Below are 27,135 nucleotides of genomic sequence, written 5' to 3'. Positions count from 1 at the left end.
AGATTGGCCGGCTCACGAAAACACGAATTTAATGTAAAAATGGTTCAAATGGCTCTGAGCACTATGGGACTTAACATCTACGGTCATCAGTCCCCTAGAACTTAGAACTACTTAAACCTATCTAACCTAAGGACAGCACACGGCACCCAGTCATCACGAGAATTTAATGTAAGCTAATACTATAAAGTAATAGCAAAAGTACGCAGTGTGGCATTTACGGTTTGTCAGAGATAGTGCACACAACTACATCCCCGAGATTTAAATGCTGCGCAAGTAAACGTTTCGGTATTGGCGGCAGAAGAGTTACAGGTGTTTCTCCCGCAGTACTTCATACATTTTCTGTCCTCTGCCGTGAAGAAACTACGAAGTGGATAACTGTAGAGGAAAGACACTGCACCATTTCAGCACAGTCATCAGAGCTGTAGTAGATGACGGAGTACTCGTCACAAAGGCAGATCCCTTACGAGCACAGGGAAACGTAACCACTGGGCCACAGGCATTTTTGGGTTAACAAAGACACGGCGAGAGTAGTTCCTACTGCAGCAGTCTCCGTTTGATGTTTACCGTTCCCCCACTGCACTTTCACCGGCAGTACATATTCTGTACCGGCACAGGGTGGCTCACCGCACATTTTTTTGTGGGAACGGACTACTCTGGCAGCTAGGGGCAGGGGGCGACAGTGGGCACACTGACACTGCCGCCTTACTTGTAGAACTTCACTTCCGTCTCCACACAGTCCTTGAGCAGGTCGTCCACTTCCGAGAGGTCACCCTCCCCACGCGAAAAGCCGTCGACGAACGCCTCCACCTCGGCGACACAGTCGTCCTCCATCTGGCGCAGGAGCTTCAGCACCGGCGGGCACTCGCAGCCGCCAGCCGCCTTCGCCGCCACAGCCGCGTGCAGGCGGTACAGCGTGTGCTCGCGGTCGACGGGTGTCTGGAAGCGCGGCACTACCTGCGGACGAGAAAGAATGTTCGGCACAGCCTGAGGTCACCGACCCTTCTGATGCTTCAAGAAATGGTACATCACACACACACACACACACACACACACACACACACACACACACACACACACACACACACACACACACACACAAAATCAGTTTTTGGAAATATATAAAATAACTGGATAGATAAAAAGCTCACGTTTTCCAATCTTGTACTGTTCACTCCCCAACAATCATTCTTTCCTTCTCATCCTGTCAAGTAAGTCTCCCCTGACCCAGTGTTCAAAGCAACTTTTCCGAACTTGCCCTATTTCCAGGCCTTTCCCTCCACGTCTCTTCCTTCCCCTTCAGTTCCATCAGAAGGAGCCATTGGCTCTGAAAACTTGCAAATTTTGATACATTTTTAAACACATGCATGCGCACATGCACAGAGACAGAGACAGAGAGGTACACACCTGTATTGGTGATTCTGAATGAAAAGCTTCAAATGGACATATGACCTACTCTGAATGGTTTCAAAGATAGAACATATTTAACATACATTGTTATGTATTTTCTGTATTACTCTGACATTGTCCTTCTTTAACGATGTACCACAGTCGTGTATAGGAAGCTGAGATGAGTAATTTGATAAAGAACACTTGGGTGTATCCAGTTGGGTTCAAATGGCTCTGAGCACTATGGGACTTAACTTCCGAGGTCATCAGTCCCCTAGAACAAACTACTTAAACCTAACCAACCTAAGGACATCACACACATCCATGCCCGAGGCAGGATTCGAACCTGCAACCATAGCGGTCGCGCGGTTCCAGACTGTAGCACCTAGAACCGCTCGGCCACTCCGGCTGGCAATATCCAGTTGCGAAACTACCTCAAATTGTCCTACAAAAAACACCTAAGCTACAGTGCATGCACACTGTGCGCTCTCTTCATGCAAACTATTACTCCTAGAGAAAAATGAATAGGACATGTTTTGCAATAAATTTAATCTAGTTTAATCTTGTACTGTGACATGTTTTCACTGGAGGGTGCAGTATTCAAGTTATTCAAGAAAACGAAAGTGATAGTATAATTTTTTTCATGATGCTGCCACCATTTGGCCATAATAATTTTTACTTTATTGTTATACGATCCAGATTTTGGCCTTAGGACATTTTCAAGCACAAAGAGTGGAATAAACAACAGAAGTATAAATCACAAATATCACAAATCTGCTCCCCTCCTGGCACCTTGGGTGCCCACTTGTTCAAACTACCCCCTCCCCCTCAATTCCTCCACTCTCTTGCCACCCACACCACTTCCACCCCTATCCAGTTTGAACAGGTCTTGTGTTCTGTTGGCTCCACAGCTGCAATTATGTTCCTCTCCCATCCCCACTGTTTTCTCACCATTGCATGGTGGTTTTCTCAGTTGATTGTGCTGGCATGAGGGACTTTTGGGAGCATTTGCATACTGTTGTTGCAATTTCTAACAGTACATATTACTACTCGCCTATACAGTGCACCATGTTTTATAGAATTACAAGGTATAAATTCCATGTTTGTTACAAAAAAATTATGATAAGACACTTCAGAATATTTACATGTGAACTTTAACACTGGATCTCCATGCCACATACTGTGGACACTTATGTACCAATGTATGCAAAGATAATGTAATTATAACGCAAAAAAGAGTTCAGTTACCTTGTTCCCTAACACACCACAGACTGCATTGTGCAGACTTTGATGTGTCTTAGACAATCTTTGGATTATTTCATCTATGCCCGTAACAGTCCATAATAGTTTGGTGCGTAACTGTTTATTGGTTAGCAGTTTCGTATGGTTGGCCAGTTGGATTAAAGGCGGGAGAAGGGACCAAACTACGAGGTCATCGGTCCCTTTCTAATAAAACAATGCCACAAGTGTGAGAATAAAACGGAGGAAACATAACACAAAATGGAAAGAAAGGAAAAGCCACAAGAATGAAGGGAAGGCAACAAACACTAAAAGGAACAAAAGAGAATAAGAAAACAACACAGATGCTAGAAACAGAAGAGAGTAAAACATGAAAGCAGATTATAGCGTTTGGCCAACCACGAGAATAAAAAGGGAAAGCCAGCCACTCTGCAATACATTAAAATCTCCACCCTAAATGCACTAGATTGGAGGACACATAGGGACAAAGGACATGTGCTAAAACCTCCATAGAAGTATAAAACCCACTCTCATGGATAAGTCGTAAAACTAAAGCTGCCGTGGAGGCACTGTCGCCCAACACCGAAGGCAGGGTGCTGGGAAAGTTAAAAGTCAGCCGCAGAGCGGCTAAAAGTGGGCAGTCCAGCAAGAGGTGGATGACTGTCATTTGGGAGCCACAGCGACACTGAGGTGGGTCCTTGTGATGGAGTAGGTATCCATGCGCTAGCCACGAATGGCCAATGTGGAGCCGGCAGAGGACAACTGATTCTCTGCGAGAGGCTCACATGGAAGACTTCCACACATTCATAGTCTCGTTAATGACATGCAGTTTTTTGTGCGTACTGTTATGGCATTCCACCTCCTAAAGCCATAAAACACTGCGGTGTAAGACAGAACGCAGGTCAGCTTCGGAGATGTTTATCTCCACTGTGTCCGCGTCGCCTGCTTGGCCTACCTGTCGGCACGTTCGTTGCCAGGGATTCCGACATGTCGTACGGTCCACACAAACACCACAGAACAGAGGGACTGTTCCAGGGCATAGATGGACTCCTAAATGAACGCTACCAGAGGGTGGCGAGGGTAGCACTGGTCGATTGTTTGTAGGCTGCTCAATGAGTCAGTACACAGGAGAAATGACTCACCAGGGCGTGAGCAGATGTACTCAAGAGCATAAGATATGGCCACCAGCTCTGCAGTGAAAACACTGCAGCCAACTGGTAAGGAGTGCTGCTCAATATGTCCTCCACGAACATATGTGAAGCCTACATGACCATCAGCCATTGAGCCGTCAGTGTAAACCTACTTCAGAGCCCCGGAACACGTCAAGAATCGAGAGGAAGTGACAGCGGAGAGCGACTGGGTTAACTGAGTACTTAGGGCCATGCAAAAGATCCAGATGAAGCTACAGCCAATGTGTACACCATGGAGGCGTACGTGAACGGATCGCAAGTAGAGTGCAGTTCAGAGAGAATGGACCACACGCAAAGCGCAATCGTTAGCCCCGACCTGGGTCGACAATGCGGGAGATGGACTGCTGCGGGTGGGAAAAGGAGACTGTAATTCGGATGCTCAGGGGAACTATGAATGTGTGCTGCATAACTGGTGAGCAGTTGCGCACATCTGATCTGCAGCAGAGGGACACCAGCCTCCATCAGTACCCTGGTCACCGGACTCATCCTAAAAGCTCCTGTCGCTAATCGAACCCCGCTGTGGTGCACAGGGTCCAGTAAATGCAATGCTGAAGGCGCTGCCAAACCATAAACCACACTCCCATGGTGAATTCGGGATTGGACAAGGGCTCTGTAGAGCTATAGCAGCATACAGCGATCTGCACCCCAATTAGTGTTGCTCAGGCAACGGAGGGCACTGAGGTGCAGCCAGCACTTCTCCTTAAGCTGACAAAGATGAGGGAGCCAAGTCAATCGAGTGTCGTCAACCTGTCCTAGGAACTGAAATATGTCCACTACAGTGAATGGATCGTCATTAAGGTAAAGTGCGGGCTTTGGATAAACGGTACGACGCTGACAGAAGTGCTCGACACACAACTTTGCGGCTGAAAACTGGAAGCCGTGGGCTAGAGCCTATGACTGCACCTTGTGGGTGGCTCCCTGGAGATGCCGCTCAGCAACAACAGTACTGAGGCAGCAGTACGAAATGCAGAAGTCGTCTGCATACAGAGAAGGTGAGACAGAGGCTGCTAGACCATTAGTGGCCACTAAAAGTAGAGAGAGACTGAATACAGAGGCCTGCAGGACACCATTCTCCTGGATACGGATGGAACTATGGGAGTCACCAACTTGGACACGGAAAGTACGGAGCGACAGGAAGTTTTGGATAAAAATCGGGAGTGGACCCCACTCATACAATGTGGCAATGATATGATGTCGCCAAGTCGTGTCGTATACTTTACGCAAGTCAAAAAAGATGGCAATCACCCCCCCCCCCCCCCTCCATACACACACACACACACACACACACACACACACACACACACACACACACACGGAACCAAGCTGACTACATATTTCTTGACTTTCAGAAGGGTTTTGGCACCAATCCACAACACGCAGCTTCTAATCAAATTAAATGACTGTGGAATATCACCTCACTTCTGTGACTGGATTCGTGATGTTCTGTCAAAAAGTCTAAAGTTTATAATAACTGACAGGAAGTCACGTAATGAAATCGAGGTTATATCTGAGATTCCCCAAACAGGAGTTACAAGCACTCTGCTGTTCCTAATCTGTATAAATGATGTAGGAGAGAATCTGAGCAGCAGACTGTTTACAGATGATGATGATGATGATGATTACCACATAGTCTGAAAAAACCTTTAAATTATGGCTAAGCCATAAATGATGAATTTGAATGGTGTTAATTCAACTTAATAACTGGGAAGTGAAATTCAAAACAACTCAAATTGCAACCATCACATAGGGAATGTGGAGAAATCAAGCAAAAAACTGCATTTTATAAGCAGAACATTTAAATGATGCAACAAATCTATTAAACAGATTGCTTACATTATGCTTGTCCAGCCTCTTTATGGAGTATCGTAAGGTATGTGGTCCTTACCAGATGGGCGTGATGGAGGACATTGGAAAAATTCAAAGGAGGGCAAGTTGCAGCTCTGAGAATTATTAATTCCTATCTCATGGAATAGACTGGGTGGGGTGGGGAAGGTTAGAAAAGGAAGGAGAGATTGCTCAGAGAGCAGGGTGAGAGGGACCCGCCTGCACTGAGGAGGGGAGGCAGAGGTGGAACGGGATGTGTCAGAGAGCAGCAGCTCTTGCTCTATGAGAACCCCTTTCATTTTTCTTCACTTCCAAACAGCATTCAACTTGGTATCACACAACTGCTTATGAAATAGCTTATGAAATAGCGCGTGCGTGTGTGTGTGTGTGTGTGTGTGTGTGTGTGTGTGTGTGTGTGTGTGTGTGTTTGTTTTTACAATAGTTTCTCTGGCAACAGTGAATACCATTGGAAGTCCGTAAGTCAGTATCTTTGAGATATCAGTGAAGAAATGAGTAAGGATATAAATATTACTGATGGACTTTGAAGCACTCATTATTTTATACTAAGTTTTAACACAACATGGGTCACAACACACTTAGAAGTTCACACTCAGATCAGAGGTGATGCAGGATTTAAGATTGTCTGTTTCTCAGTACACGAGTGGCTGTGAACAGGAGTGAAAAAGTGACAGAGTCGAGCTGAGTTGTTTCGGGCCTCTGTGGTTGGAGATTGTACAAGAAGACTTTGATGTTAGGCAAAGGAAATCAAATTCACTCCGTTAAAGAAGAGGAGCGGAAAAAGTAATAAAAATAAAAAGGAGGTTTGACACGCATCAGCTAATTAAAAATAATAAGTACCAACAAATAACACAAACCATCAAATTAACAGATGATCTAGAACAACTAGTGCCTAATCTTAAAAAAGAAGCAGAGAATCTAGCCCCCTTGAACCCATGAAGGAAAGATGCATGGTGGACATAAGAATGTGACAAATTCTATGAAGATATACACCAAGCATGGTTAAAGTTTCAAACATATAAAACTGAAGAAAATGCCATCAACCTAAAAAATGAAAGAAAAAAATTCACACAAAATATTAGAAGAATCAAGAGAGGATTTCATAAAGATATTATAAACTCTATAGAAGGTAATCATCATAAAACCAACTCCAGGAACTTCTATAAAATCTTTGGGAAACAGCTACAACAATATGAGGCCCCTACACTAATACTGAAAGATGAAGATGGAAGAATGACACACAGTAACAAGGAAAATGCAGAAATCATGGCAAAAGCATTTAACAAACTTCTGAATTGTGAGGAACCCAAAGAACCCTTACAAATCAACATAAATACCCCAATAAAAACCGAACCTAACAACCTAGACCCTCCAACTTTCCAAGAAGTAGAAAAAATTCTTAAAGAACAAAAGAATTATAAGGCATGTGGAGAAGATCAGGTTTTTGTTGAAATGTGGAGATATGCAAGTGACACAGTCAAGACCTCCTTACACATGGCTCTAACAAAAATTTGGGTAACAGAACGATTCCCTGAACATTGGACCACAGCTATCATCCACCCACTACACAAAAAGGGAGATAAGAGCAACCCAGACAACTACAGAGGAATGTCTCTCCTAGATTGCACATACAAAATCTATCCAAGATCCTATATGAAAGAATCAAGGAGCAATTAGAACAGGAGTTAGGGGAATATCAGGGAGGTTTCAGACCATGGAGAAGCTGTGCAGAGCAGATAATTAGTTTAAAATTGATTATGGCATACTACAAGAAACGGAACAAACGTCTGACAATAACATTTGTAGATTTTAAGAAGGCATATGACTGTCTCCACAGACCTTCAGTATTAAAAATTTTAAGAAATCTAGGACTCCATCCAAAACTAATTAAAATAATACAACTCACTCTAACCAACACCAAATCAAAAGTGAAGTTTAGAGGAGAAATTTCGGAACCATTCCTCATAAAAACAGGCTTAAGACAAGGTGACTGCCTATCACCATTACTGTTCAACTGTGCACTGGAATACATAATGAGAGAATGGTAGAAGGGCAATCCAAAGATGATAAGAATTGGAAGTGCAAAAGATGACATTAGCTTAAACTGCTTGGGATTCGCTGATGATCTTGCTCTCCTAGCCAACACCGTTCAAGAAGCCAGGCAACAAGTGAAATCACTACAAGAAATAGCAGAGAAAGTAGGCCTTTGAATATCATTTGAAAAAACGGAGATTATGCTAACTGATCCACCACTTACAAACAAAATTACAATAGGAGAACAGGAAATCAAAATTGTTGATAAATTTAAATATTTAGGTGAAATAATAACATACAATCTAAATGAGAAGCCATCATGGCAAAATAGAATAAAAAGGCTGAACTATGCAAATTACATTACCAAAACTACATACAACAAAAAAAGCCTATCTATAATTGCAAAATTAAAACACTATAAAACAGTTACACAACCAGAAATAACGTATGCAGCTGAAACTATCTTCAAAACAACTAATACAGCAGAAATTGACAGAACACTAAAAATAGAAAGAAGAATAATTAGGACATGTATAAATAATCAGTATAAAATAAATGGACATTGGAGAATAGCATCAAATGAAACAGTATATAAGAAAATAGAACCAGTCATGAGCACAATCAGGAAGAAACGCATCTCATTCTTTAGACATCTGATGAGAACTCCAGAAAACAGAATTAGTAAAAAAATAATACAAAAATTGTGGAATAGCCAGAGAGACATTAAATGGATCACAGAAATTAAGGAAGATATAAAAGAACTTCAAATTACAGTAGATGACTTAAAAAACAAGACAGAGAAAACCAGAATACTGCAAGACCCGCAAACCAGACTACAAATGAAAATCAATAAAAGGAGTACAGGAAGAGAGGTCTCAGATGAAGAAAGAAAAAAAATATCTGAAAGAATGAAGAAATATTGGGCAGACAGAAGAGCAAAACACCTTTCATATAAGAATAGACTCTAATAATTATATTACCTAAATATTATATTAAGTTATTGTTGAACCAAATTGTATCCCTGTGTAACAACTGCTTTACAACTTTGTATTTTTGACTAGAGTGGTCCAATGGAGGCCATAAAATAAATAATAATAAAAAGGAGGTAGATATGGTGATTAGAGGGAAATGAGACACTTTGTTGGCTTACTGTTCTTTTTATAACTACTTCATGTGTCTGCAATGAACATGCAGAAGAGCACAGGCACTAGTTTATAGCTTCAGTGGGTATAAAACATACGAGGCTTACTAGATTCTCCAATAAATTACCAGAACAAAAGGCCCTCTGCCCTACATCTTTATTAAGATTCAGGTATACACAATACTGTCCACTACCAGAAACTGCAAACCGTGAATTGCCAGATTCTATTGTTCTGATCAACCCCTTAGCTTCGAGTACTCATCACGATGAAACTGGGATAAAGACAGATAGATTTAGACAAATGAACAGCAGAAACCAATAATTAGTCCAGAGGTACATAGGAGCAAGCTGTTTTGAATATTTAGTTCACTGTTGACAGTCAGTGTACAAGCTTAATTGGAGACAATGTTCACTCGCATGTGGCCCACTGCAGGCTGTCAGTCATCCGAGGCCAGAACTATTCTGATCGCAGTGTTCTTCAGTTCTCTAATTCTGCCTTTCTTGGCACTTGAAGGCCCCAAAAATGGCACTTGGGGCTGTTTGCTTACAGCTATGACTGTATTGCTTTTTACCGCAATCTCACATCAGTGAACATGATGTCAGCAGTTTCTCAGTGCATATGAAGCCTTTAATGGACTAACTAAAGACGATTCTCAGCTGCTCTTTAAATGTTACAAAATATTATTCACAAATTACGACTAAATTGACTTCAGCTATACTATTTATTACTGACAAATGAAAATCAGTGTCGAATCAGGACTCTAACATGGGTTTCCCGTTTATCGCAAGCACTCGCCTAAACCACTTTAGCTGTCTGTGCGTGCCTGCCGAACTGACCCAAACCTCCGCATGTCACACTTGCCTGGCACAGATTTTCATGAGTCACCAATAAATACTACAGCTCAAGACACTTTACATTAACAATTTTTGAATAAAATTTTATATTTGATGCGCTCCTCTTCAAAGCTGGGTTTGTGTTCCACTAGCATTAGGCACCTAAGGATTTACTCTTCTGGTATAACCGATGGTAAGATTAATTCACACCTACGTTATAAATATAAAATCATTTTTTCAGCATGTTTCCAACTAGTTTTCTTCCGCACTGTGCACGTACGCAAGTACATTCTTGTGACTTCAGTTTCTAGTCATATCCCATTTTACTAATTATATTGCTGTGAAATGCTTTCTCCAATGAAGAATGAACATTGCAACAATATTGTTTCACAAATTATCTCAAAAATGTTAGCTGCCGAGATACTATTTTCACTGACAGTGCGTATATAGTACTATTGCCGAAAATATGCAACATGATGAAAACATTTTATGCACACACATTTTAATGCAATAGGCATACTATTTATTCATTTTTGCTTGTTTTTACAGTTACAGGTATCATACAGAGATTTGTGAATAACTTTTGTACCTGTATGGAAGACTTCACAAAGGTGGCACAGGTCCGTGGCAGATGAAATTCTGGATGGTTGTGTAGTGAATTTGTGGGAGAGTATTACACAAGAACACACAAACAATTCAAAATTTGTAGGAGACTTATGTGCAGTTGACATAGCTACTACTTCTACAGCTTCAGACACTAACATAGGTACCACTGACACACTGGTTAACCCTGTGTCAATTGGACAAGTGGGTGAAATGTCTAGTACAGATGCAGCAGTTAGGGCAGACCGCCTGTGCCTGAAGAAGCATTTCATCGAAGTTTTTCAGCACCAATTTTGTGCTCCCAATTCATTTCTATGAACACTTACCACTCCATAACTCAAGCAGAGCTTAGAAATCTATACTATTATATAAAGACAAGCCATCCATTAACACTGTCATCCAAAAACCGTGAAAAGTACTTGATCTATTTACTTCAAATGCTTACATGATACTCTAATGAACATTTTGGCAGATATAGGCTAGATTTTTTTTAAAAATGTACACAACATATAAATATACGAAGTGTGATCAAAAAGTAATAGGAATTTTTTAATTTTATATGCTATATATATCCAATTTTCAGTTTTTTTTACCTTGTTGGTACACTTGTTCCTGATGTATGTCTGCATTTACAGCTGTTTTCAATATTTAGTTCATTGTTGACAGTTGAAAAAGTTGTGTTTTTTAGTGCTAGGTGAATTTTCACTTTTGAAAAAGAGAAAGAATTTGCGTTAAATTTTGCATGAGAAATGGAATAAAGTGCAGCACTGCATTCCGAATGTTGACTGTGGCCTTTGGTGAATCTGCTGCAAGTAAGAGAATAGTTTACGAATGGTATAAACCTTTCAAAGAGAAACAGAATGACTTTGAAGATGACAAATGCCCTGGATGCTCTAGCACATCAAACACTGATAACCATATGTAAAAATGAAAGAAAATGGTTCTGGAAAAATCACCAACAAAGAGTTTGCTGATAATGTCAGCATGTCCTCTGGCTCACGCCAAGCAATTGTTTCATATGTTTAGGGCATGAAACGAGTAGCCGCAAAGTTTTGGAACAAACTGTTGAATTTCGGTGAAAAACGACATCACACAGAAATCGCAAAGGAATTACTGAATTAAATTGTCACTGACTGATAACTTCTAAAGAAGGCTATAACGATGACGAAACAAGGATATACAGGTATGATGTCCAAGCCGAGGCCCAACTGTCACAACGGAAACTGCCTGAAGATGAAGACTGAAAGAAATTTGACAAGTTAAATCACATATGAAGATCCTTCTCACTGTTTTCTTTGATTACTATGGAATAGCGTATCGCAAGTTCCCGCCTTACGGTCGTACAGTCAATAAGGGATACTAACTGGAAGTTATGTGCCATTTGCACGAAGCAATTAGAAGAAAATACCACGATTATGGCAAAACCATTTGCTGGAATTGTACCACGATAATGGTCCTGCTCACGGCTCAATGCCTGTTATGTTGCTTCAGCCACCATATTTGCCAGACACTGCCTCATACAATGTCTTTCTATTCCCGAGGCTGAAGAGAGCCAGGAAAGGGCGTAATTTTGCCATCATTGATGAGCTAAAAATGGAATCTCTGAAGGAGCTGATCACCATAAAGAAAAGTGAGTTCCAGAAGTGCTTACAAGATTGGAAAAAGGACTGGCACAAGTGTATAACATCTGAGGGGGATTACTTTGGAGAGGAGAATGATCTTGCAGAAAGATTACGTAAGAAAATAAAAAAATTCTGTTACTTTTTGATCTCACCTTGTGCACGTTATATATAACAGCACAACATTATTACCAAAAATCTCTAAAAGTCCTCAATTGACTTACTTCAAATTTTTTACACAATGCTGTAATGAACGTTCAGACAGACATAGGCAATAATTTTTTAAATATACTGAATGATTCAAAAATAAAGGACAGATTTCAGTTGTTTATTACACACAAGCTATAAAAGATAGTCACACACTACACATGTCACTAGATGGAGGAGGCTTCAGACCTTTTACACGGCGGCGCTTCAGCTTGTTTGTGGCAACTTGGTGTCTACACCACAAGAGCAATCATTTTGTGTGTAGGAATTTCTGGAAGGTCAATCCACTGTTCAAGTGAGATGTGCATTCTGCCATAAATTCAGCAAGTAGCCACCTCTCCACAAGCAGATTTATAACTAGCATACAAGATTCTTGGAAGTCGGTTGCATATGCAAAGGGAAGAGCACTGGTCAGACATGCGGGTCTGATGAAAATGTCGGGTGTACCCAACGTGAGTTCACAAAGACTCTTCCGAATTCCTCAAGATGGGCACGCCAGGAGCTTTAACTCCCTCAAACAATGGTACGGCATTTTCTGAAACGATGTTTGCCTATGAAGCCTAACAATTTGCAGTTACTGTAGCAATTGCGTCTGGGCGACCATCTCAGAAAACACAAATTTTACATTTCATTTCTCCAGATACGGGAGGACACTTTTTCAAATGACTCATCTTTTTGGACGAATCAACATTTCATCTATTGGGCAAGACACATTGTCACAATGTAATAATTTGGGTATGGTTGATAGACACACAAACAAACACAAACATACACACAAAATTCAAGCTTTCGCAACAAACGGTTGCTTCATCAGGAAAGAGGGAAGGAGAGGGAAAGACGAAAGGATTTGGGTTTTAAGGGAGAGGGTAAGGAGTCATTCCAATCCCGGGAGAGGAAGGACTTACCTTAGGGGGAAAAAAAGGACAGGTGTACACACACACACACACACACACACACACACACACACACACACACACACACATATATATATATCCATCCGCACATACACAAGCAGACATTTGTAAAGGCAAAGAGTTTGGGCAGAGATGTCAGTCGAGGCGGAAGTACAGAGGCAAAGATGTTGTTGAAAGACAGGTGAGGTATGAGAGGTGGCAAATTGAAATTAGCGGAGACTGAGGCCTGGCAGATAACGAGAAGAGAGGATATACTGAAGGGCAAGTTCCCATCTCCGGAGTTCTGACAGGTTGGTGTTAGTGGGAAGCATCCAGATAACCCGGACGGTGTAACACTGTGCCAAGATGTGCTGGCCGTGCACCAAGGCATGTTTAGCCACAGGGCGATCCTAATTACCAACAAACACTGTCTGCCTGTGTCCATTCATGCGAATGGACAGTTTGTTGCTGGTCATTCCCGCATAGAAAGCTTCACAGTGTAGGCAGGTCAGTCGGTAAATCACGTGGGTGCTTTCACATGTGGCTCTGCCTTTGATCGTGTACACCTTCCGGGTTACAGGACTGGAGTAGGTGGTGGTGGGAGAGTGCATGGGACAGGTTTTACACCGGAGGTGGTTACAAGGGTAGGAGCCAGAGGGTACGGAAGATGGTTTGGGGATTTCATAGGGATGAACTAAGAGGTTACGAAGGTTAGGTGGACGGCAGAAAGACACTCTTGGTGGAGTGGGGAGGATTTCATGAAGGGTGGATCTCATTTCAGGGCAGGATTTGAGGAAGTTGTATCCCTGCTGGAGAGCCACATTCAGAGTCTGATCCAGTCCCGGAAAGTATCCTGTCACAAGTGGGGCACTTTTGTGGTTCTTCTGTGGGAGGTCCTGGGTTTGAGGGGATGAGGAAGTGGCTCTGGTTATTTGCTTCTGTACCAGGTCGGGAGTGTAGTTGCGCCATGCGAAAGCTGTTTTCAGGTTGTTGGTGTAATGGTTCAGAGATTCCGGACTGGAGCAGATTCGTTTGCCACGAAGATCTAGGCTGTAGGGAAGGGACCGTTTGATGTGGAATGGGTGGCAGCTGTCATAATGGAGGTACTGTTGCTTTTTGGTGGGTTTGATGTGGACGGACGTGTGTAGCTGGCCATTGGCCAGGTGGAGGTCAACGTCAAGGAAAGTGGCATGGGATTTAGAGTAGGACCAGGTGAATCTGATGGAACCAAAGGAGTTGAGGTTGGAGAGGAAATTCTGGAGTTCTTCTTCACTGTGAGTCCAGATCATGAAGATGTCATCAATAAATCTGTACCAAACTTTGGGTTGGCAGGCTTGGGTAACCAAGAAGGCTTCCTCTAAGCGACCCATTAATTGGTTGGCGTACGAGGGGGCCATCCTGGTACCCATGGCTGTTCCCTTTAATTGTTGGTACGTCTGGCCTTCAAAAGTGAAGAAGTTGTGGGTCAGGATGAAGCTGGCTAAGGTAATAAGGAAAGAGGTTTTAGGTAGGGTGGCAGGTGATCGGCGTGAAAGGAAGTGCTCCATCGCAGCGAGGCCCTGGACGTGCGGGATATTTGTGTATAAGGAAGTGGCATCAATGGTTACAAGGATGGTTTCCGGGGGTAACGGATTGGGTAAGGATTCCAGGCGTTCGAGAAAGTGGTTGGTGTCTTTGATGAAGGATGGGAGACTGCATGTAATGGGTTGAAGGTGTTTATCTACGTAGGCAGAGATATGTTCTGTGGGGGCTTGGTAATCAGCTACAGTGGGGCGGCCGGGATGATTGGGTTTGTGAATTTTAGGAAGAAGGTAGAAGGTAGGGGTGCGGGGTGTCGGTGGGGTCAGGAGGTTGATGGAGTCAGGTGAAAGGTTTTGTAGGGGGCCTAAGGTTCTGAGGATTCCTTGAAGCTCTGCCTGGACATCAGGAATGGGATTACCTTGGCACAAAGAGTCTTCCGAATTCCTCAAGATGGGCACGCCAGGAGCTTTAACTCCCTCAAACAATGGTACGGCATTTTCTGAAACATTGTTTGCCTAGGAAGCCTTACAATTTGCATTTATTGTAGCAATTGCGTCTGGGCAACCATCTCAGAAAACACAAATTTTACATTTCATTTTCCAGATATGGCAGGACACTTTTTCAAATGACTCATCTTTTTGGACGAATCAACATTTCATCTATTGGGCAAGGCAAATTGCCACTATATATATATATATATATATATATAATAGAGGGAAACATTCCACGTGGGAAAAATATATCTAAAAAGAAAGATGATGAAACTTACCAAACAAAAGCGCTGGCAGGTCGATAGACACACAAACAAACACAAACATACACACAAAATTCTAGCTTTCGCAACCAATGGTTGCCTCGTCAGGAAAGAGGGAAGGAGAAGGAAAGACAAAAGGATATGGGTTTTAAGGGAGAGGGTAAGGAGTCATTCCAATCCCGGGAGCGGAAAGACTTACCTTAGGGGGAAAAAAGGACAGGTATACACTCGCACACACACACACATATCCATCCACACATACACAGACACAAGCAGACATTTGTAAAGGCAAAGAGTTTGGGCAGAGATGTCAGTCGGGGCGGATGTACAGAGGCAAAGATGAAGTTGAAAGACAGGTGAGGTATGAGCGGCGGCAAATTGAAATTAGAAATTAGCGGAGATTGAGGCCTGGCGGATAGCGAGAAGAAAGGATATGCTGAAGGGCAAGTTCCCATCTCCGGAGTTCTGACAGGTTGGTGTTAGTGGGAAGTATCCAGATAACCCGGACGGTGTAACACTGTGCCAAGATGTGCTGGCCGTGCACCAAGGCATGTTTAGCCACAGGGTGATCCTCATTACCAACAAACACTGTCTGCCTGTGTCCATTCATGCGAATGGACAGTTTGTTGCTGGTCATTCCCACATAGAACGCTTCACAGTGTAGGCAGGTCAGTTGGTAAATCACGTGGGTGCTTTCACACGTGGCTCTGCCTTTGATCGTGTACATCTTCCGGGTTACAGGACTGGAATAGGTGGTGGTGGGAGGGTGCATGGGACAGGTTTTACACCGGGGGCGGTTACAGGGGTAGGAGCCAGAGGGTAGGGAAGGTGGTTTGGGGATTTCATAGGGATGAACTAAGAGGTTGCGAAGGTTAGGTGGACGGCGGAAAGACACTCTTGGTGGAGTGGGGAGGATTTCATGCAGGATGGATCTCATTTCAGGGCAGGATTTGAGGAAGTCGTATCCCTGCTGGAGAGCCACATTCAGAATCTGATCCAGTCCCGGAAAGTATCCTGTCACAAGTGGGGCACTTTTGGGGTTCTTCTGTGGAAGGTTCCGGGTTTGAGGAGATGAGGATGTGGCTCTAGTTATTTGCTTCTGTACCAGGTCGGGAGGGTAGTTACGGGATGCAAAAGCTGTTTTTAGGTTGTTGGTGTAATGGTTCAAGGATTCCGGACTGGTGCAGATTCGTTTGCCACGAAGACCTAGGCTGTAGGGAAGGGACCGTTTGATGTGGAATGGGTGGCAGCTGTCATAATGGAGGTACTGTTGCTTGTTGGTGGGTTTAATGTGGACGGACGTGTGAAGCTGGCCATTGGACAGGTGGAGGTCAACGTCAAGGAAAGTGGCGAAGCGTTCTATGTGGGAATGACCAGCAACAAACTGTCCATTCGCATGAATGGACACAGGCAGACAGTGTTTGTTGGTAATGAGGATCACCCTGTGGCTAAACATGCCTTGGTGCACGGCCAGCACATCTTGGCACAGTGTTACACCGTCCGGGTTATCTGGATACTTCCCACTAACACCAACCTGTCAGAACTCCAGAGATGGGAACTTGCCCTTCAGCATATCCTTTCTTCTCGCTATCCGCCAGGCCTCAATCTCCGCTAATTTCTAATTTCAATTTGCCGCCGCTCATACCTCACCTGTCTTTCAACTTCATCTTTGCCTCTGTACATCCGCCCCGACTGACATCTCTGCCCAAACTCTTTGCCTTTACAAATGTCTGCTTGTGTCTGTGTATGTGTGGATGGATATGTGTGTGTGTGCGAGTGTATACCTGTCCTTTTTTCCCCCTAAGGTAAGTCTTTCCGCTCCCGGGATTGGAATGACTCCTTACCCTCTCCCTTAAAACCCATATCCTTTTGTCTTTCCTTCTCCTTCCCTCTTTCCTGACGAGGCAACCATTGGTTGCGAAAGCTAGAATTTTGTGTGTATGTTTGTGTGTCTATCGACCTGCCAGCGCTTTTGTTTGGTAAGTTTCATCATCTTTCTTTTTAGATATATATATATATATATATATATATATATATATATATATATATATATATATATATATATATATAATGGAAGGAAACATTCCACGTGGGAAAAATTATATATAAAAACAAAGATGAGGTGACTTACCGGACAAAAGCGCTGGCAGGTCGATAGACACACAAACAAACACAAACATACAAACAAAATTCAAGCTTTCGCAACAAACTGTTGCCTCATCAGGAAAGAGGGAAGGAGAGGGGAAGACGAAAGGAAGTGGGTTTTAAGGGAGAGGGTAAGGAGTCATTCCAATCCCAGGAGCGGAAAGACTTACCTTAGGGGGAAAAAAGGACAGGTATACACTCGCACACACGCACATATCCATCCACACATACAGACACAAGCAGACATATTTAAAGGCAAGTATGTCTGCTTGTGTCTGTATGTGTGGATGGATATGTGCGTGTGTGCGAGTGTATACCTGTCCTTTTTTCCCCCCTAAGGTAAGTCTTTCCGCTCCCGGGATTGGAATGACTCCTTACCCTCTCCCTTAAAACCCACTTCCTTTCGTCTTCCCCTCTCCTTCCCTCTTTCCTGATGAGGCAACAGTTTGTTGCGAAAGCTTGAATTTTGTGTGCATGTTTGTGTGTCTATCGACCTGCCAGCGCTTTTGTTCGGTAAGTCACCTCATCTTTGTTTTGTGGGGAAAAATATATCTAAAAACACAGATGATGTGACTTACCAAACGAAAGTGCTGGCAGGTCGATAGACACACAAACATACACACAGAATTCAAGCTTTCGCAACAAATGGTTGCTTCATCAGGAAAGAGGGAAGGAGAGGGAAAGACGAAAGGATGTGGGTTTTAAGGGAGAGGGCAAGGAGTCATTCCAATCCCAGGAGCGGAAAGACTTACCTTAGGGGGAAAACAGGACGGGTGTACACACACACACACACGCACACACACACACACACACACACACACACACACACACACACACACACATCCATCCGCACCTCATTGTCTGTGATTAGTCCCGTCCAACAATTCGTCCATTCCTTAGAAATTGTCAAGCAGTGTATACAGGGTGATATTTTAGATATATTTTTCCCACGTGGAATGTTTCCCCGCTCCCGGGATTGGGATTGGAATGACTCCTTACCCTCTCCCTTAAAACCCACATCCTTTCGTCTTTCCCTCTCCTTCCCTCTTTCCTGATGAACCAACCGTTTGTTGCGAAAGCTTGAATTCTGTGTGTATGTTTGTGTGTCTGTCGACCTGCCAGCAATATATATATATATATATATATATATATATATATATATATATATATATATATATATATATATATAGTGACCTATGACACGAATGCCATGCTGCAAAATTGGTTGTTTCCTCAATTTCATGAAGACGCCAACGATTTCATTTTAATGCACGACAGCATCCCACATCAGCTTCACCTTGTCGTGTGGCTTTATCTTAAGAACACCATCCCACAACATTGGCCTCCCAGTTCATCAGAGCTCACACCTTGCAATTTTTTTTGTGTGGTGGTACATAAAAGAGTCTTTGTTCCACCTATGGCAACTACTCTCATAAGCTGAGAAATCCAATTGTCAAATCTGTCAATTCAATGAACAGGGACTTGTTGATATGTGTGGAATGAAATGCACTACTGTTTTGGCGTTTCCCGAGCAATGCATAGTGCTCAGGTCGAGTGTATAGTTTATAGGGTCTGTGCGAACATAAAAGTCTGAACCTTTCATCTACACAGTGACACACAGAATGTGTTTCTGTCTTTCATCATTTGTCTGCAATAAACAATTGAAATCTGTTCTTTCTTTCTGGATCACCCTGTATACACTGCTTGACAATTTCTAAGGAACAGAGGTATTGTTGGACGGGACTAATCACAGACAATGATGGATGACATGAAACACAGTAAATACGTTAGAGGTGCAGTGCTATATTTATAACAAAATATGGTATAGATTTCACCACATGGGAAAGCAGGACAACAAACACAAATAATGCTCATATTTGGCACAGGTCAGACTCCCAACATATGTATCACTGACAAACTGCAATAAGAAATTGATGACAATATACAGGGTGTCCCATTTGTCTTGACCACCCTAAATAACTGATTGACCAGAAGCAAATTACAAAATGTTTCAAGCAAATGTTCTTTAGCCATCAGGGGGATATCAAACAGCATAATTGTAGCTTTGTTTTTTTTTTTTTTTTTTTTTTTTTTTTTTTTTTTTTTTTTTTTTTTTTTTTTTTTTTACAAAGATATGAACAGAGGTATGACTTTTTTAAATGGCACCCTGTATTTTTTTATTCAGTAATTCATTTCCACTCCTAAAGACCTATTCAAAAATGTATCACAGTGTACCATTCACTTAAACACAACATTATTAATTACATAACACAACATTGACGTTGACACTCCCAGTGCTTAGTGCAGGTACTCAGGGTAATGGAAGACATCCATGGACTGATAGTGACAGAGGAGAAACGTAAATGTAAGTAGAATGGACACCTGTCATTCCGTCAACCGTCGTCAGTTGAAGAGCTGCGCGAGTAGAATGTACACCAACGAAGAGAAGGTAGAAATGCTACCCATTTATGGGGAATGTGAGTTAGCAGTACAGTAATTGGTTATACTATTTTCTTATCCACGTTTAGACTACCATTGGTGAAATAAGGGCCAATAACTGTAGTACCAAGAATCCCACACCAGATGTTACCTCTCCATTGACACTGATGTTCCACCTGTCTAAGCCATCACGGGTTGTCGCTGGACCAATAATGCACGTTCTTTATATTTACCTGTCCTTTGTTTGAGAAGGAACATTCGTCGGTAAGTAGAACATTGGAGAAGAAGTTCGGGTTGGCAAAGATTTGTTGATGTGCCCACTGACAGAACTGTACATGATTCTGGAAATCATTCCCAAGCAATTCTTAATGTAGGTGTTCACGGTAAGAATGACACCAGTGACTTGTAAGAGTATGTTGTACACTGGTTTTAGGAATGCCAATCTTGTGTTCAAACTGTTATGTGCTCACATGTGGATTCATAGCAACGGAAGCGAGAACAGTAACTTCGGCAGCTTCGTCTATGCGAGTGCTACAACTGCATTGTCACGGGTTGAAACTTGCTGTTTCCTGAAGCGTTGCAACAAGGTAAGAAAACATCCGTCGGGAAGGTGGATTCATATCAACATATCACTCTCTGTACAATTCCACAGCCTGCGTAGCATTTCACATACCTTCAACAACAACGACAACAGAAACGTTATGTCGATGCAGTTTGTAAGGAAGGGCAGCCTTTACTGTATGCCTACTCTACACAACAGTATTTAAAAGGACTAAACTACTGTACTAAATGTACCTGTGCATAAGAAAATAGTATTGCAATTGCTGTACTGCTAACTTACATTCCCCATAGATGAAGAGCATTTCTACCTTCTCTTCCTTGGTGTACATTCTACTCACACAGCTCTTCAACTGACGACGGTTGACAGAATGACAGGTGTCCATTCTACTTATGTTTACATTTGTCCTCTCAACGTCAGCCTGTGGACGTGTTCCATTACCCCGAGTACCTGCACTATGTGCTGGGAACGTCAACGTCAATGTTGTGTTATGTAATTAATAATGTTGTGTTTAAGTGATTGGTACACTGTGATACATTTTTGAATAGGTCTGTAGGAGAGGAAATGAATTACTGAATAAAAATTATAGGGTGCCATTTTAAAAAGTCATACTGCTGTTCACATCTTTGTAAAAAACAAAGCTACAATGAAGGCAATCATGTCGATTGACGTCCCCCTGATGGCTAAAGAACATTTGCTTGAAACATTTTGTAATTTACATCTGGACAAACAGTTATTTATGGTGGTCAATATAAATGGGACACCCTGTAGAATGTGAACAGGAATGTGATGCTGCTGCTGATGAACAGGGTTCAATCCAAATGAGTGATGCTGAAAGGCCGAGTTTACCGAGAAGAACACTAAGAGAGACTCTGACGTAGAAACAGATGATAAAAGCAAACCAATTCTCAACACATTCACAAAGGCCCAGATCTAGGGGGGCAAACCGGGGTATCTGGTCCAGGTATTAATTTCAGGGGGCACCAAATCCAAACTCTTGGAGAAAATAACCTTGTTTCACAAGTGCCTAGCATCCAGTGCACATAGGTCTTTCAATTATTCATATGATTCTGAAGCACATCCCAGTTGGTTTTTGAACATTTTTGAACAAGTTTATTTTTCAATGTGTGCACTGTGTATGCAATGTCTCTGCTGGGGAATCCCCATTGCATCTAGAAATAATAAAACTTTCCCGCAGACAAAAGGGGACAGGGCTATATAACCTGAGCCGAATAAACCCGATTGGCTTAATTCCAATCGCTGTTTGTTTATGAGGTAGATTGGGCGTGTGAATCATCAGCATTGTTATAATTATTAGTGAAATCCGTAGATTCAGACTATCAGAGTAGAAATAAATGACTAACAGGAATAACAGGTAAGAAAGATTACGTATTGCCTTCTCGGTGTACACAAAATTTTTGGCAGATCGCTACACTATTAAGGACCAGCTGTACAGTTCCCAACTAGCAGCCATTTTAAGTTCTATTCTTGGAATAGCATGGAAAACATGTAGCACAAACACGTATTAATGCCTAACTGGAGAATAAAAGCAGGATTACTGAACCTGTGGTTCTGGCAGGGTTAGCAAAGTTAACCAGTGAATAAGTTTTGACAATGTCACAAATAGTTACAGAATTAGTGTTGACAAGATTGATGGTTAGAATGAGGAAGGAGAAGAAATTATATGGAAGAATATGAAGATTCCAAATTTATATAAAAATTTCATACTACTACTACTACTTCCTGATCTCATGCTTGAGAAACTGGAGCGTATGAATGGAATGTGGAACTATTTCCTAACATAAAACATTTTGCTCAGAGTAATTCTAACAGGCACTTGATGTTGATTTTGTAAATTATATTCTGTCATGTTATTTATGTAAATGAGGTAGAAAAAAAATGACCATTTAAGCCAAAACAGTCTAGCTTATTTGGCGCTTGTTGCAACTGCTACAATATTAGAAAGGTGTATTTCCTTTAATTAGAAGACAGCAACAAAATAGATGTAATCAAATCAAGACACCACACAAGTCTTTGGCACTATTCGTATTAACAGCTTTGTCAGTAGTAAACAATGACATTTTGATTTTTCATGTGGCAAAATATTTGACGAACTTTGATGAAGTAATAGATTCTTTCACAAAAAGGAAAGCATGCCATGTAAAACTGCAGCAAGATTAGAGAGAAAAATGCTGAGACCTAAGGATCAAAGAAATGAGTACTGTCTTGCTTGTCTCTTCTTGTCTTTACTGGTTGTATATTTCCTGTATTTAATTTTATGTTGCATAAAAGAGAAAGTTTTTAGGTAATAGGCAATAAAGAGTGGAAATGTTCCAAAGATTTATTCTCCTGGTCACAGGTAATACAGATAATTCCACCCAGTATTAATTGTGAGGGGTTTTTAAGGGTGGAGGGGGGGCGGGGGGGGGGGGGGGGGGGAGGGGGTAACATGTCAAACTAGCCAACTGGGAGCAGGAGAGGCACCATAGGACATTTTAATTTCGACTGTTCTGAATATGGGTTTAATGGATTCCATTACAAAATGTACACTTTTGAAATCCACAGATCAAAATACAGTGACCTGCCATAGACGAATGCTGCCAAAGTTCAGTGCCACACCTCCTCAAACAGTATTCGTCTATGGCAGGTCACTGTATTTTGATCCAGAAAGATGTGCACTACAAAATGAATACTTTTTGCAAAATATTTTTCGTTAAAAAAATTTTGAAGTCCTGTCTCAAACACTTTGGAGGAGGGGGTGGTGGTGGTGGGGGGGGGGGGGGGGGGGGGGGAGATTCGGAAACAATAGCATAGATCCAATGCTGCATTTACAAGATCAATGTAAATTTAGTTCGTAATATTGAGGATTGGCTGGATCTCATCATTTGAGGAAACCTATTTGATATGATGGAACCAATGCAAATGCTTGTTTTCAAAAATAAGTTATCTGAAGGTTTGTCTAAGCCAGCGGCGTCCAACCCACGGCGTACAGCTCTAAGTATCAGTGTGGCCCAAGAAGTGAACATCTGTCACAAGATTGGTAAACAAAAGAAAGAAAAAATCTGTAAAATTTCGATTATGTAGAGTTATTATCAGGAAAATATTCTCAACGTGAAACTGCCTCCACACAATGCTATTTTCTTATTGGTCCACACCTTTCTTTTTTATTCTTCACAGCTACTGTTAGTGCTAAGTATGTTATGTGCTGCCCAAAAATACACCATTTTGCTATGCAGCCCAGGTTGGTTACCCCTGGTCTAAGCATTACATCCAGGGCTGCTCTAAAGAAAGCTTTGCAAGAAACATTCAAAGTGAAGACAAGAGCTGCAGATATCCATAAAACTGCTCTCTCAATAAAGAAAGAAATGAAAAGAATTTCTTCAAGGATATTTTCTTGTAACGAATGAGAATGCCAGTCTCGACCTAGTCTCAAATCTCGCCAGATGCCCCGTACAATCATACTTACATAAGTGAACATAAGTAGGAAACTGAGTCGTGATAAGTTGCCAACACAGAATTATTTCTTAGAAGCCTTCGAGACTGTCGAGCTTTTGAGAGAGATATTTACCTTTGCCGGGTCCGGGTCGAATGTAGGACTGACAGTCAGGCGCGATATCCGCACGGCCGGTGTAAAGATGAACGGCTTGAACACGGAGTGGCGCGGGTCTGGAGTTGCAGTGAACCAGTGGCAGTGCGGCTTCCCGCTGCCGGGTGGACTCAACACAGAAACCTGCAACAGCGTAGGGCGGTGTGTACTTCGGGGTCCCGAATTAGGCGTTCTGCCGTGTCGCGTGCAAAAAGCTGCCGAATAATTTGTATCTGAAATAAGACAGTAATAAAGAGACTATTTAAAAATCGTGTTCAAAGTTTGCTGTATTTTTCCGAACAATGCAAATGCGAACTTGAGGTTCCCCCTGCACATTGATCTGTACCTCTACACTGATAGTTGTCGCCATCCAACTCAAAATGAAGATAAATTTTGTACCCTGGTTCATAGGGACCAACATCACCTCATATATTGAAGTTTGTCAGCTAAGTTAGCCCACCTCGAAGTCATTTTTTGGCAGAACAATTATTACAGATAACAGACTAGACACATGTTGCACTACCAATTAACCACGATGTGGAAAGTGATAAAAATAACGAGACTGATCATGTTCTGCAGAAACGTTTCAAACACAGGAAGCTGGAAATCTTCCACTTGCTACTGTTACACACCAATTAATAACTACATTTTTTCCTCATTTTTGAGTTTGGATCTAGTTATCTATGTCATATGTGCATTGAGTGCCCAAATCTGCCAAAATGTAATTCAGACCATACCCACGCAAATTCATTACTCTGAAGATTATTTCCAGTATCCTAATTACAATGCTATGTTTATTTTCACCAGAAACCATAATAATTAGAAGTTGTGAATAACAAATTACCATAACAATATACAGCAGTAAATTTGGACTGAGGTAATAAGTGATTTTGGAAATACTGGCACATACAATTAGAAAGCTATGACTCCAGACTTTACAGTAACACATTTTAATTTTTAGGAACTAACTTAAAAGATAATTAATACTGAAATCTGAACACACCCAAAATTACGGTTGCTTTCTGAGCTATTACATCTGTTGAATTGCCAAGTTTACCATCACACATCTGTTGACCTAATTTTATAGACCAGATGATATTCTTCATTAACCAGGAGATTAATCAGGAAATTCTATAAATTATCATAATTTCAAGTACAGCAGGATCGTGCGCTCAAGTTACAGACAGGGCACCACAATCAGCAGTCGCTGACATGCTATGCGCCCCTTATACTACTGATTGCGGGCTTGCCTTCTGGACTGGCTCATATCTGGGAGTTCAGTGGGATTGGGCACAATTGGTTGAAGTTTCATGCAGCTACTTGAAAATAGGTAACTCTCAGTGTGAACACACAAAATAGTTCTGTAACCTTTTGCAATTTACTAACTACTTATTATGTAAACAAAATTATTGCCTGGACATCCACTCTAGTAAATTCCAAACACATCGTTTATACACAAATATGTAGTTTCACAAATACAAAGTATTAAAACAGCAATCTTTAAATACCACACCCCAACCAACAATCTTCAGTCGACAGTCAGCTATTTAAAAATGCCTTCAGCATTAGCCTGACTAAGACCTATGTAATAACTCCACTCTCAGTAATCCCACTGCTGATGTGGTATAGTTCGGGTCACACTCAAGTACGAAAATGCTAACATCTTTGGGTCGGTATCTGCAATCGCTTAATAAACTGGGTGTTTAGAAAGTACTCCTAACTTGAAACTTCACGGCAGAATAAAACTGTGTGCCGCACGAAGTCCAATTCGCCTTTCAGAGCCAAACGTCCCAAGTTCAAGTCTCGGTCCTAGAGACAGTTTCCATCTGCCACGAAGTTTCACGTGAGTGTGCATACTGCTGCAAAGTGAAACTTTCATTCTAGGAACATCTCTCAGGCTGTGGCCAAGCCATGTCTCCATAATATCCCTTCTTCCAGGAAGCTAGTCTTGTCAAGTTTCCCAGAAAAGCTTCTGTATAGTTCAGAAGGTAGAAGACGAGGTACTGGCGGAATTCGAGCTGTGAGGACGGGTTGTGAGTTGTGCTCGGGTGATTCAGTTAAAGCACTTGCCCGTGAAAGGCAAAGGGCTTGACTTTGAGTCTCAATCTGGCACACAGTTTTAATCTGCCACAAAGTTACAAATGACTTCACACTCTGTTGCAAGGAGCAAATTTCATTCTGGAGTCCTCTGAAATTTTTGATGCAAGTTTGTGCTCATTTGGACAAGTTGTGCATTGAAAGGCATAAAAGTCTGTCTATCATCATATTGGCTGACAATAAATGCTTATGAACAATTTTTCTCAAGGACCATATGTCTGTCTGAAATAATGTAGAAACATCTTTGGTTGTTGCAAGCAAGATCTGTGTTTATTGACCCACATTTCATAAATATGTTTTATGATCTGTGCTACGCTGAATGTTTATGGTGAATTATGTAGTGAGCTGTGTTGTGGAATAAGGTGGTTTATGATAAATATTGCCATTGAAACTATCCCTGAGTGTTTGGACTAGCCCTGTTTTTGTGCTACACAAACACCAGAATACGAAAAAGGTCAATTCAAGTTTAATAAATGTGAATAAGTAAGTCTAAAAAGAGCGGTGTTGTGCCTGTCATTGTCTAACACCATTCAATACTCAAAAAGTTTTCAGTTTTGAGAGAAGGAACTTTTACACAACATGAAAGTGGAAAATTGGTCTCTAACCAGATCAGTACAGTGTAACGAGAGGAGAGGATATACTGAAGGGCAAGTTCCCATCTCCGGAGTTCGGATAGGTTGGTGTTAGTGGAAAGTATCCAGATAACCCGGACGGTGTAACACTGTGCCAAGATGTGCTGGCCGTGCACCAAGGCATGTTTAGCCACAGGGTGATCCTCATTACCAACAAACACTGTCTGCCTGTGTCCGTTCATGCGAATGGACAGTTTGTTGCTGGTCATTCCCACATAGAAAGCTTCACAGTGTAGGCATGTCAGTTGGTAAATCACGTGGGTGCTTTCACACGTGGCTCTGCCTTTGATCGTGTACACCTTCCGGGCTACAGGACTGGAGTAGGTGGTGGTGGGAGGGTGCATGGAACAGGTTTTACAGCGGGGGCGGTTACAAGGGTAGGAGCCAGGGTAGGGAAGGTGGTTTGGGGATTTC

General features: G+C 42.0%; 1 protein-coding gene across 1 annotated transcript in view; it reads right to left on the bottom strand.

Annotated features, from left to right (window-relative positions):
- Positions 1-213: 213 nt before the first annotated feature.
- Positions 214-27,135, bottom strand: part of LOC124720340 (secernin-2) — a 91,522-nt gene continuing 64,600 nt past the window's right edge. The window contains exons 6-7 of the mRNA XM_047245661.1: positions 23,975-24,136; positions 214-954 (exon numbers count right to left, since the gene is read on the bottom strand). Of these exons, the coding sequence (XP_047101617.1) occupies positions 703-954; positions 23,975-24,136 (414 nt within the window). The 3' untranslated portion in view covers positions 214-702. The remainder of the gene's footprint in view (positions 955-23,974; positions 24,137-27,135) is intronic.

This window comes from Schistocerca piceifrons, chromosome 11 (assembly GCF_021461385.2).
Source record: "Schistocerca piceifrons isolate TAMUIC-IGC-003096 chromosome 11, iqSchPice1.1, whole genome shotgun sequence".
NCBI lineage: Eukaryota > Metazoa > Arthropoda > Insecta > Orthoptera > Acrididae > Schistocerca > Schistocerca piceifrons.
This window is presented reverse-complemented; position numbering and strand designations above follow the sequence as displayed.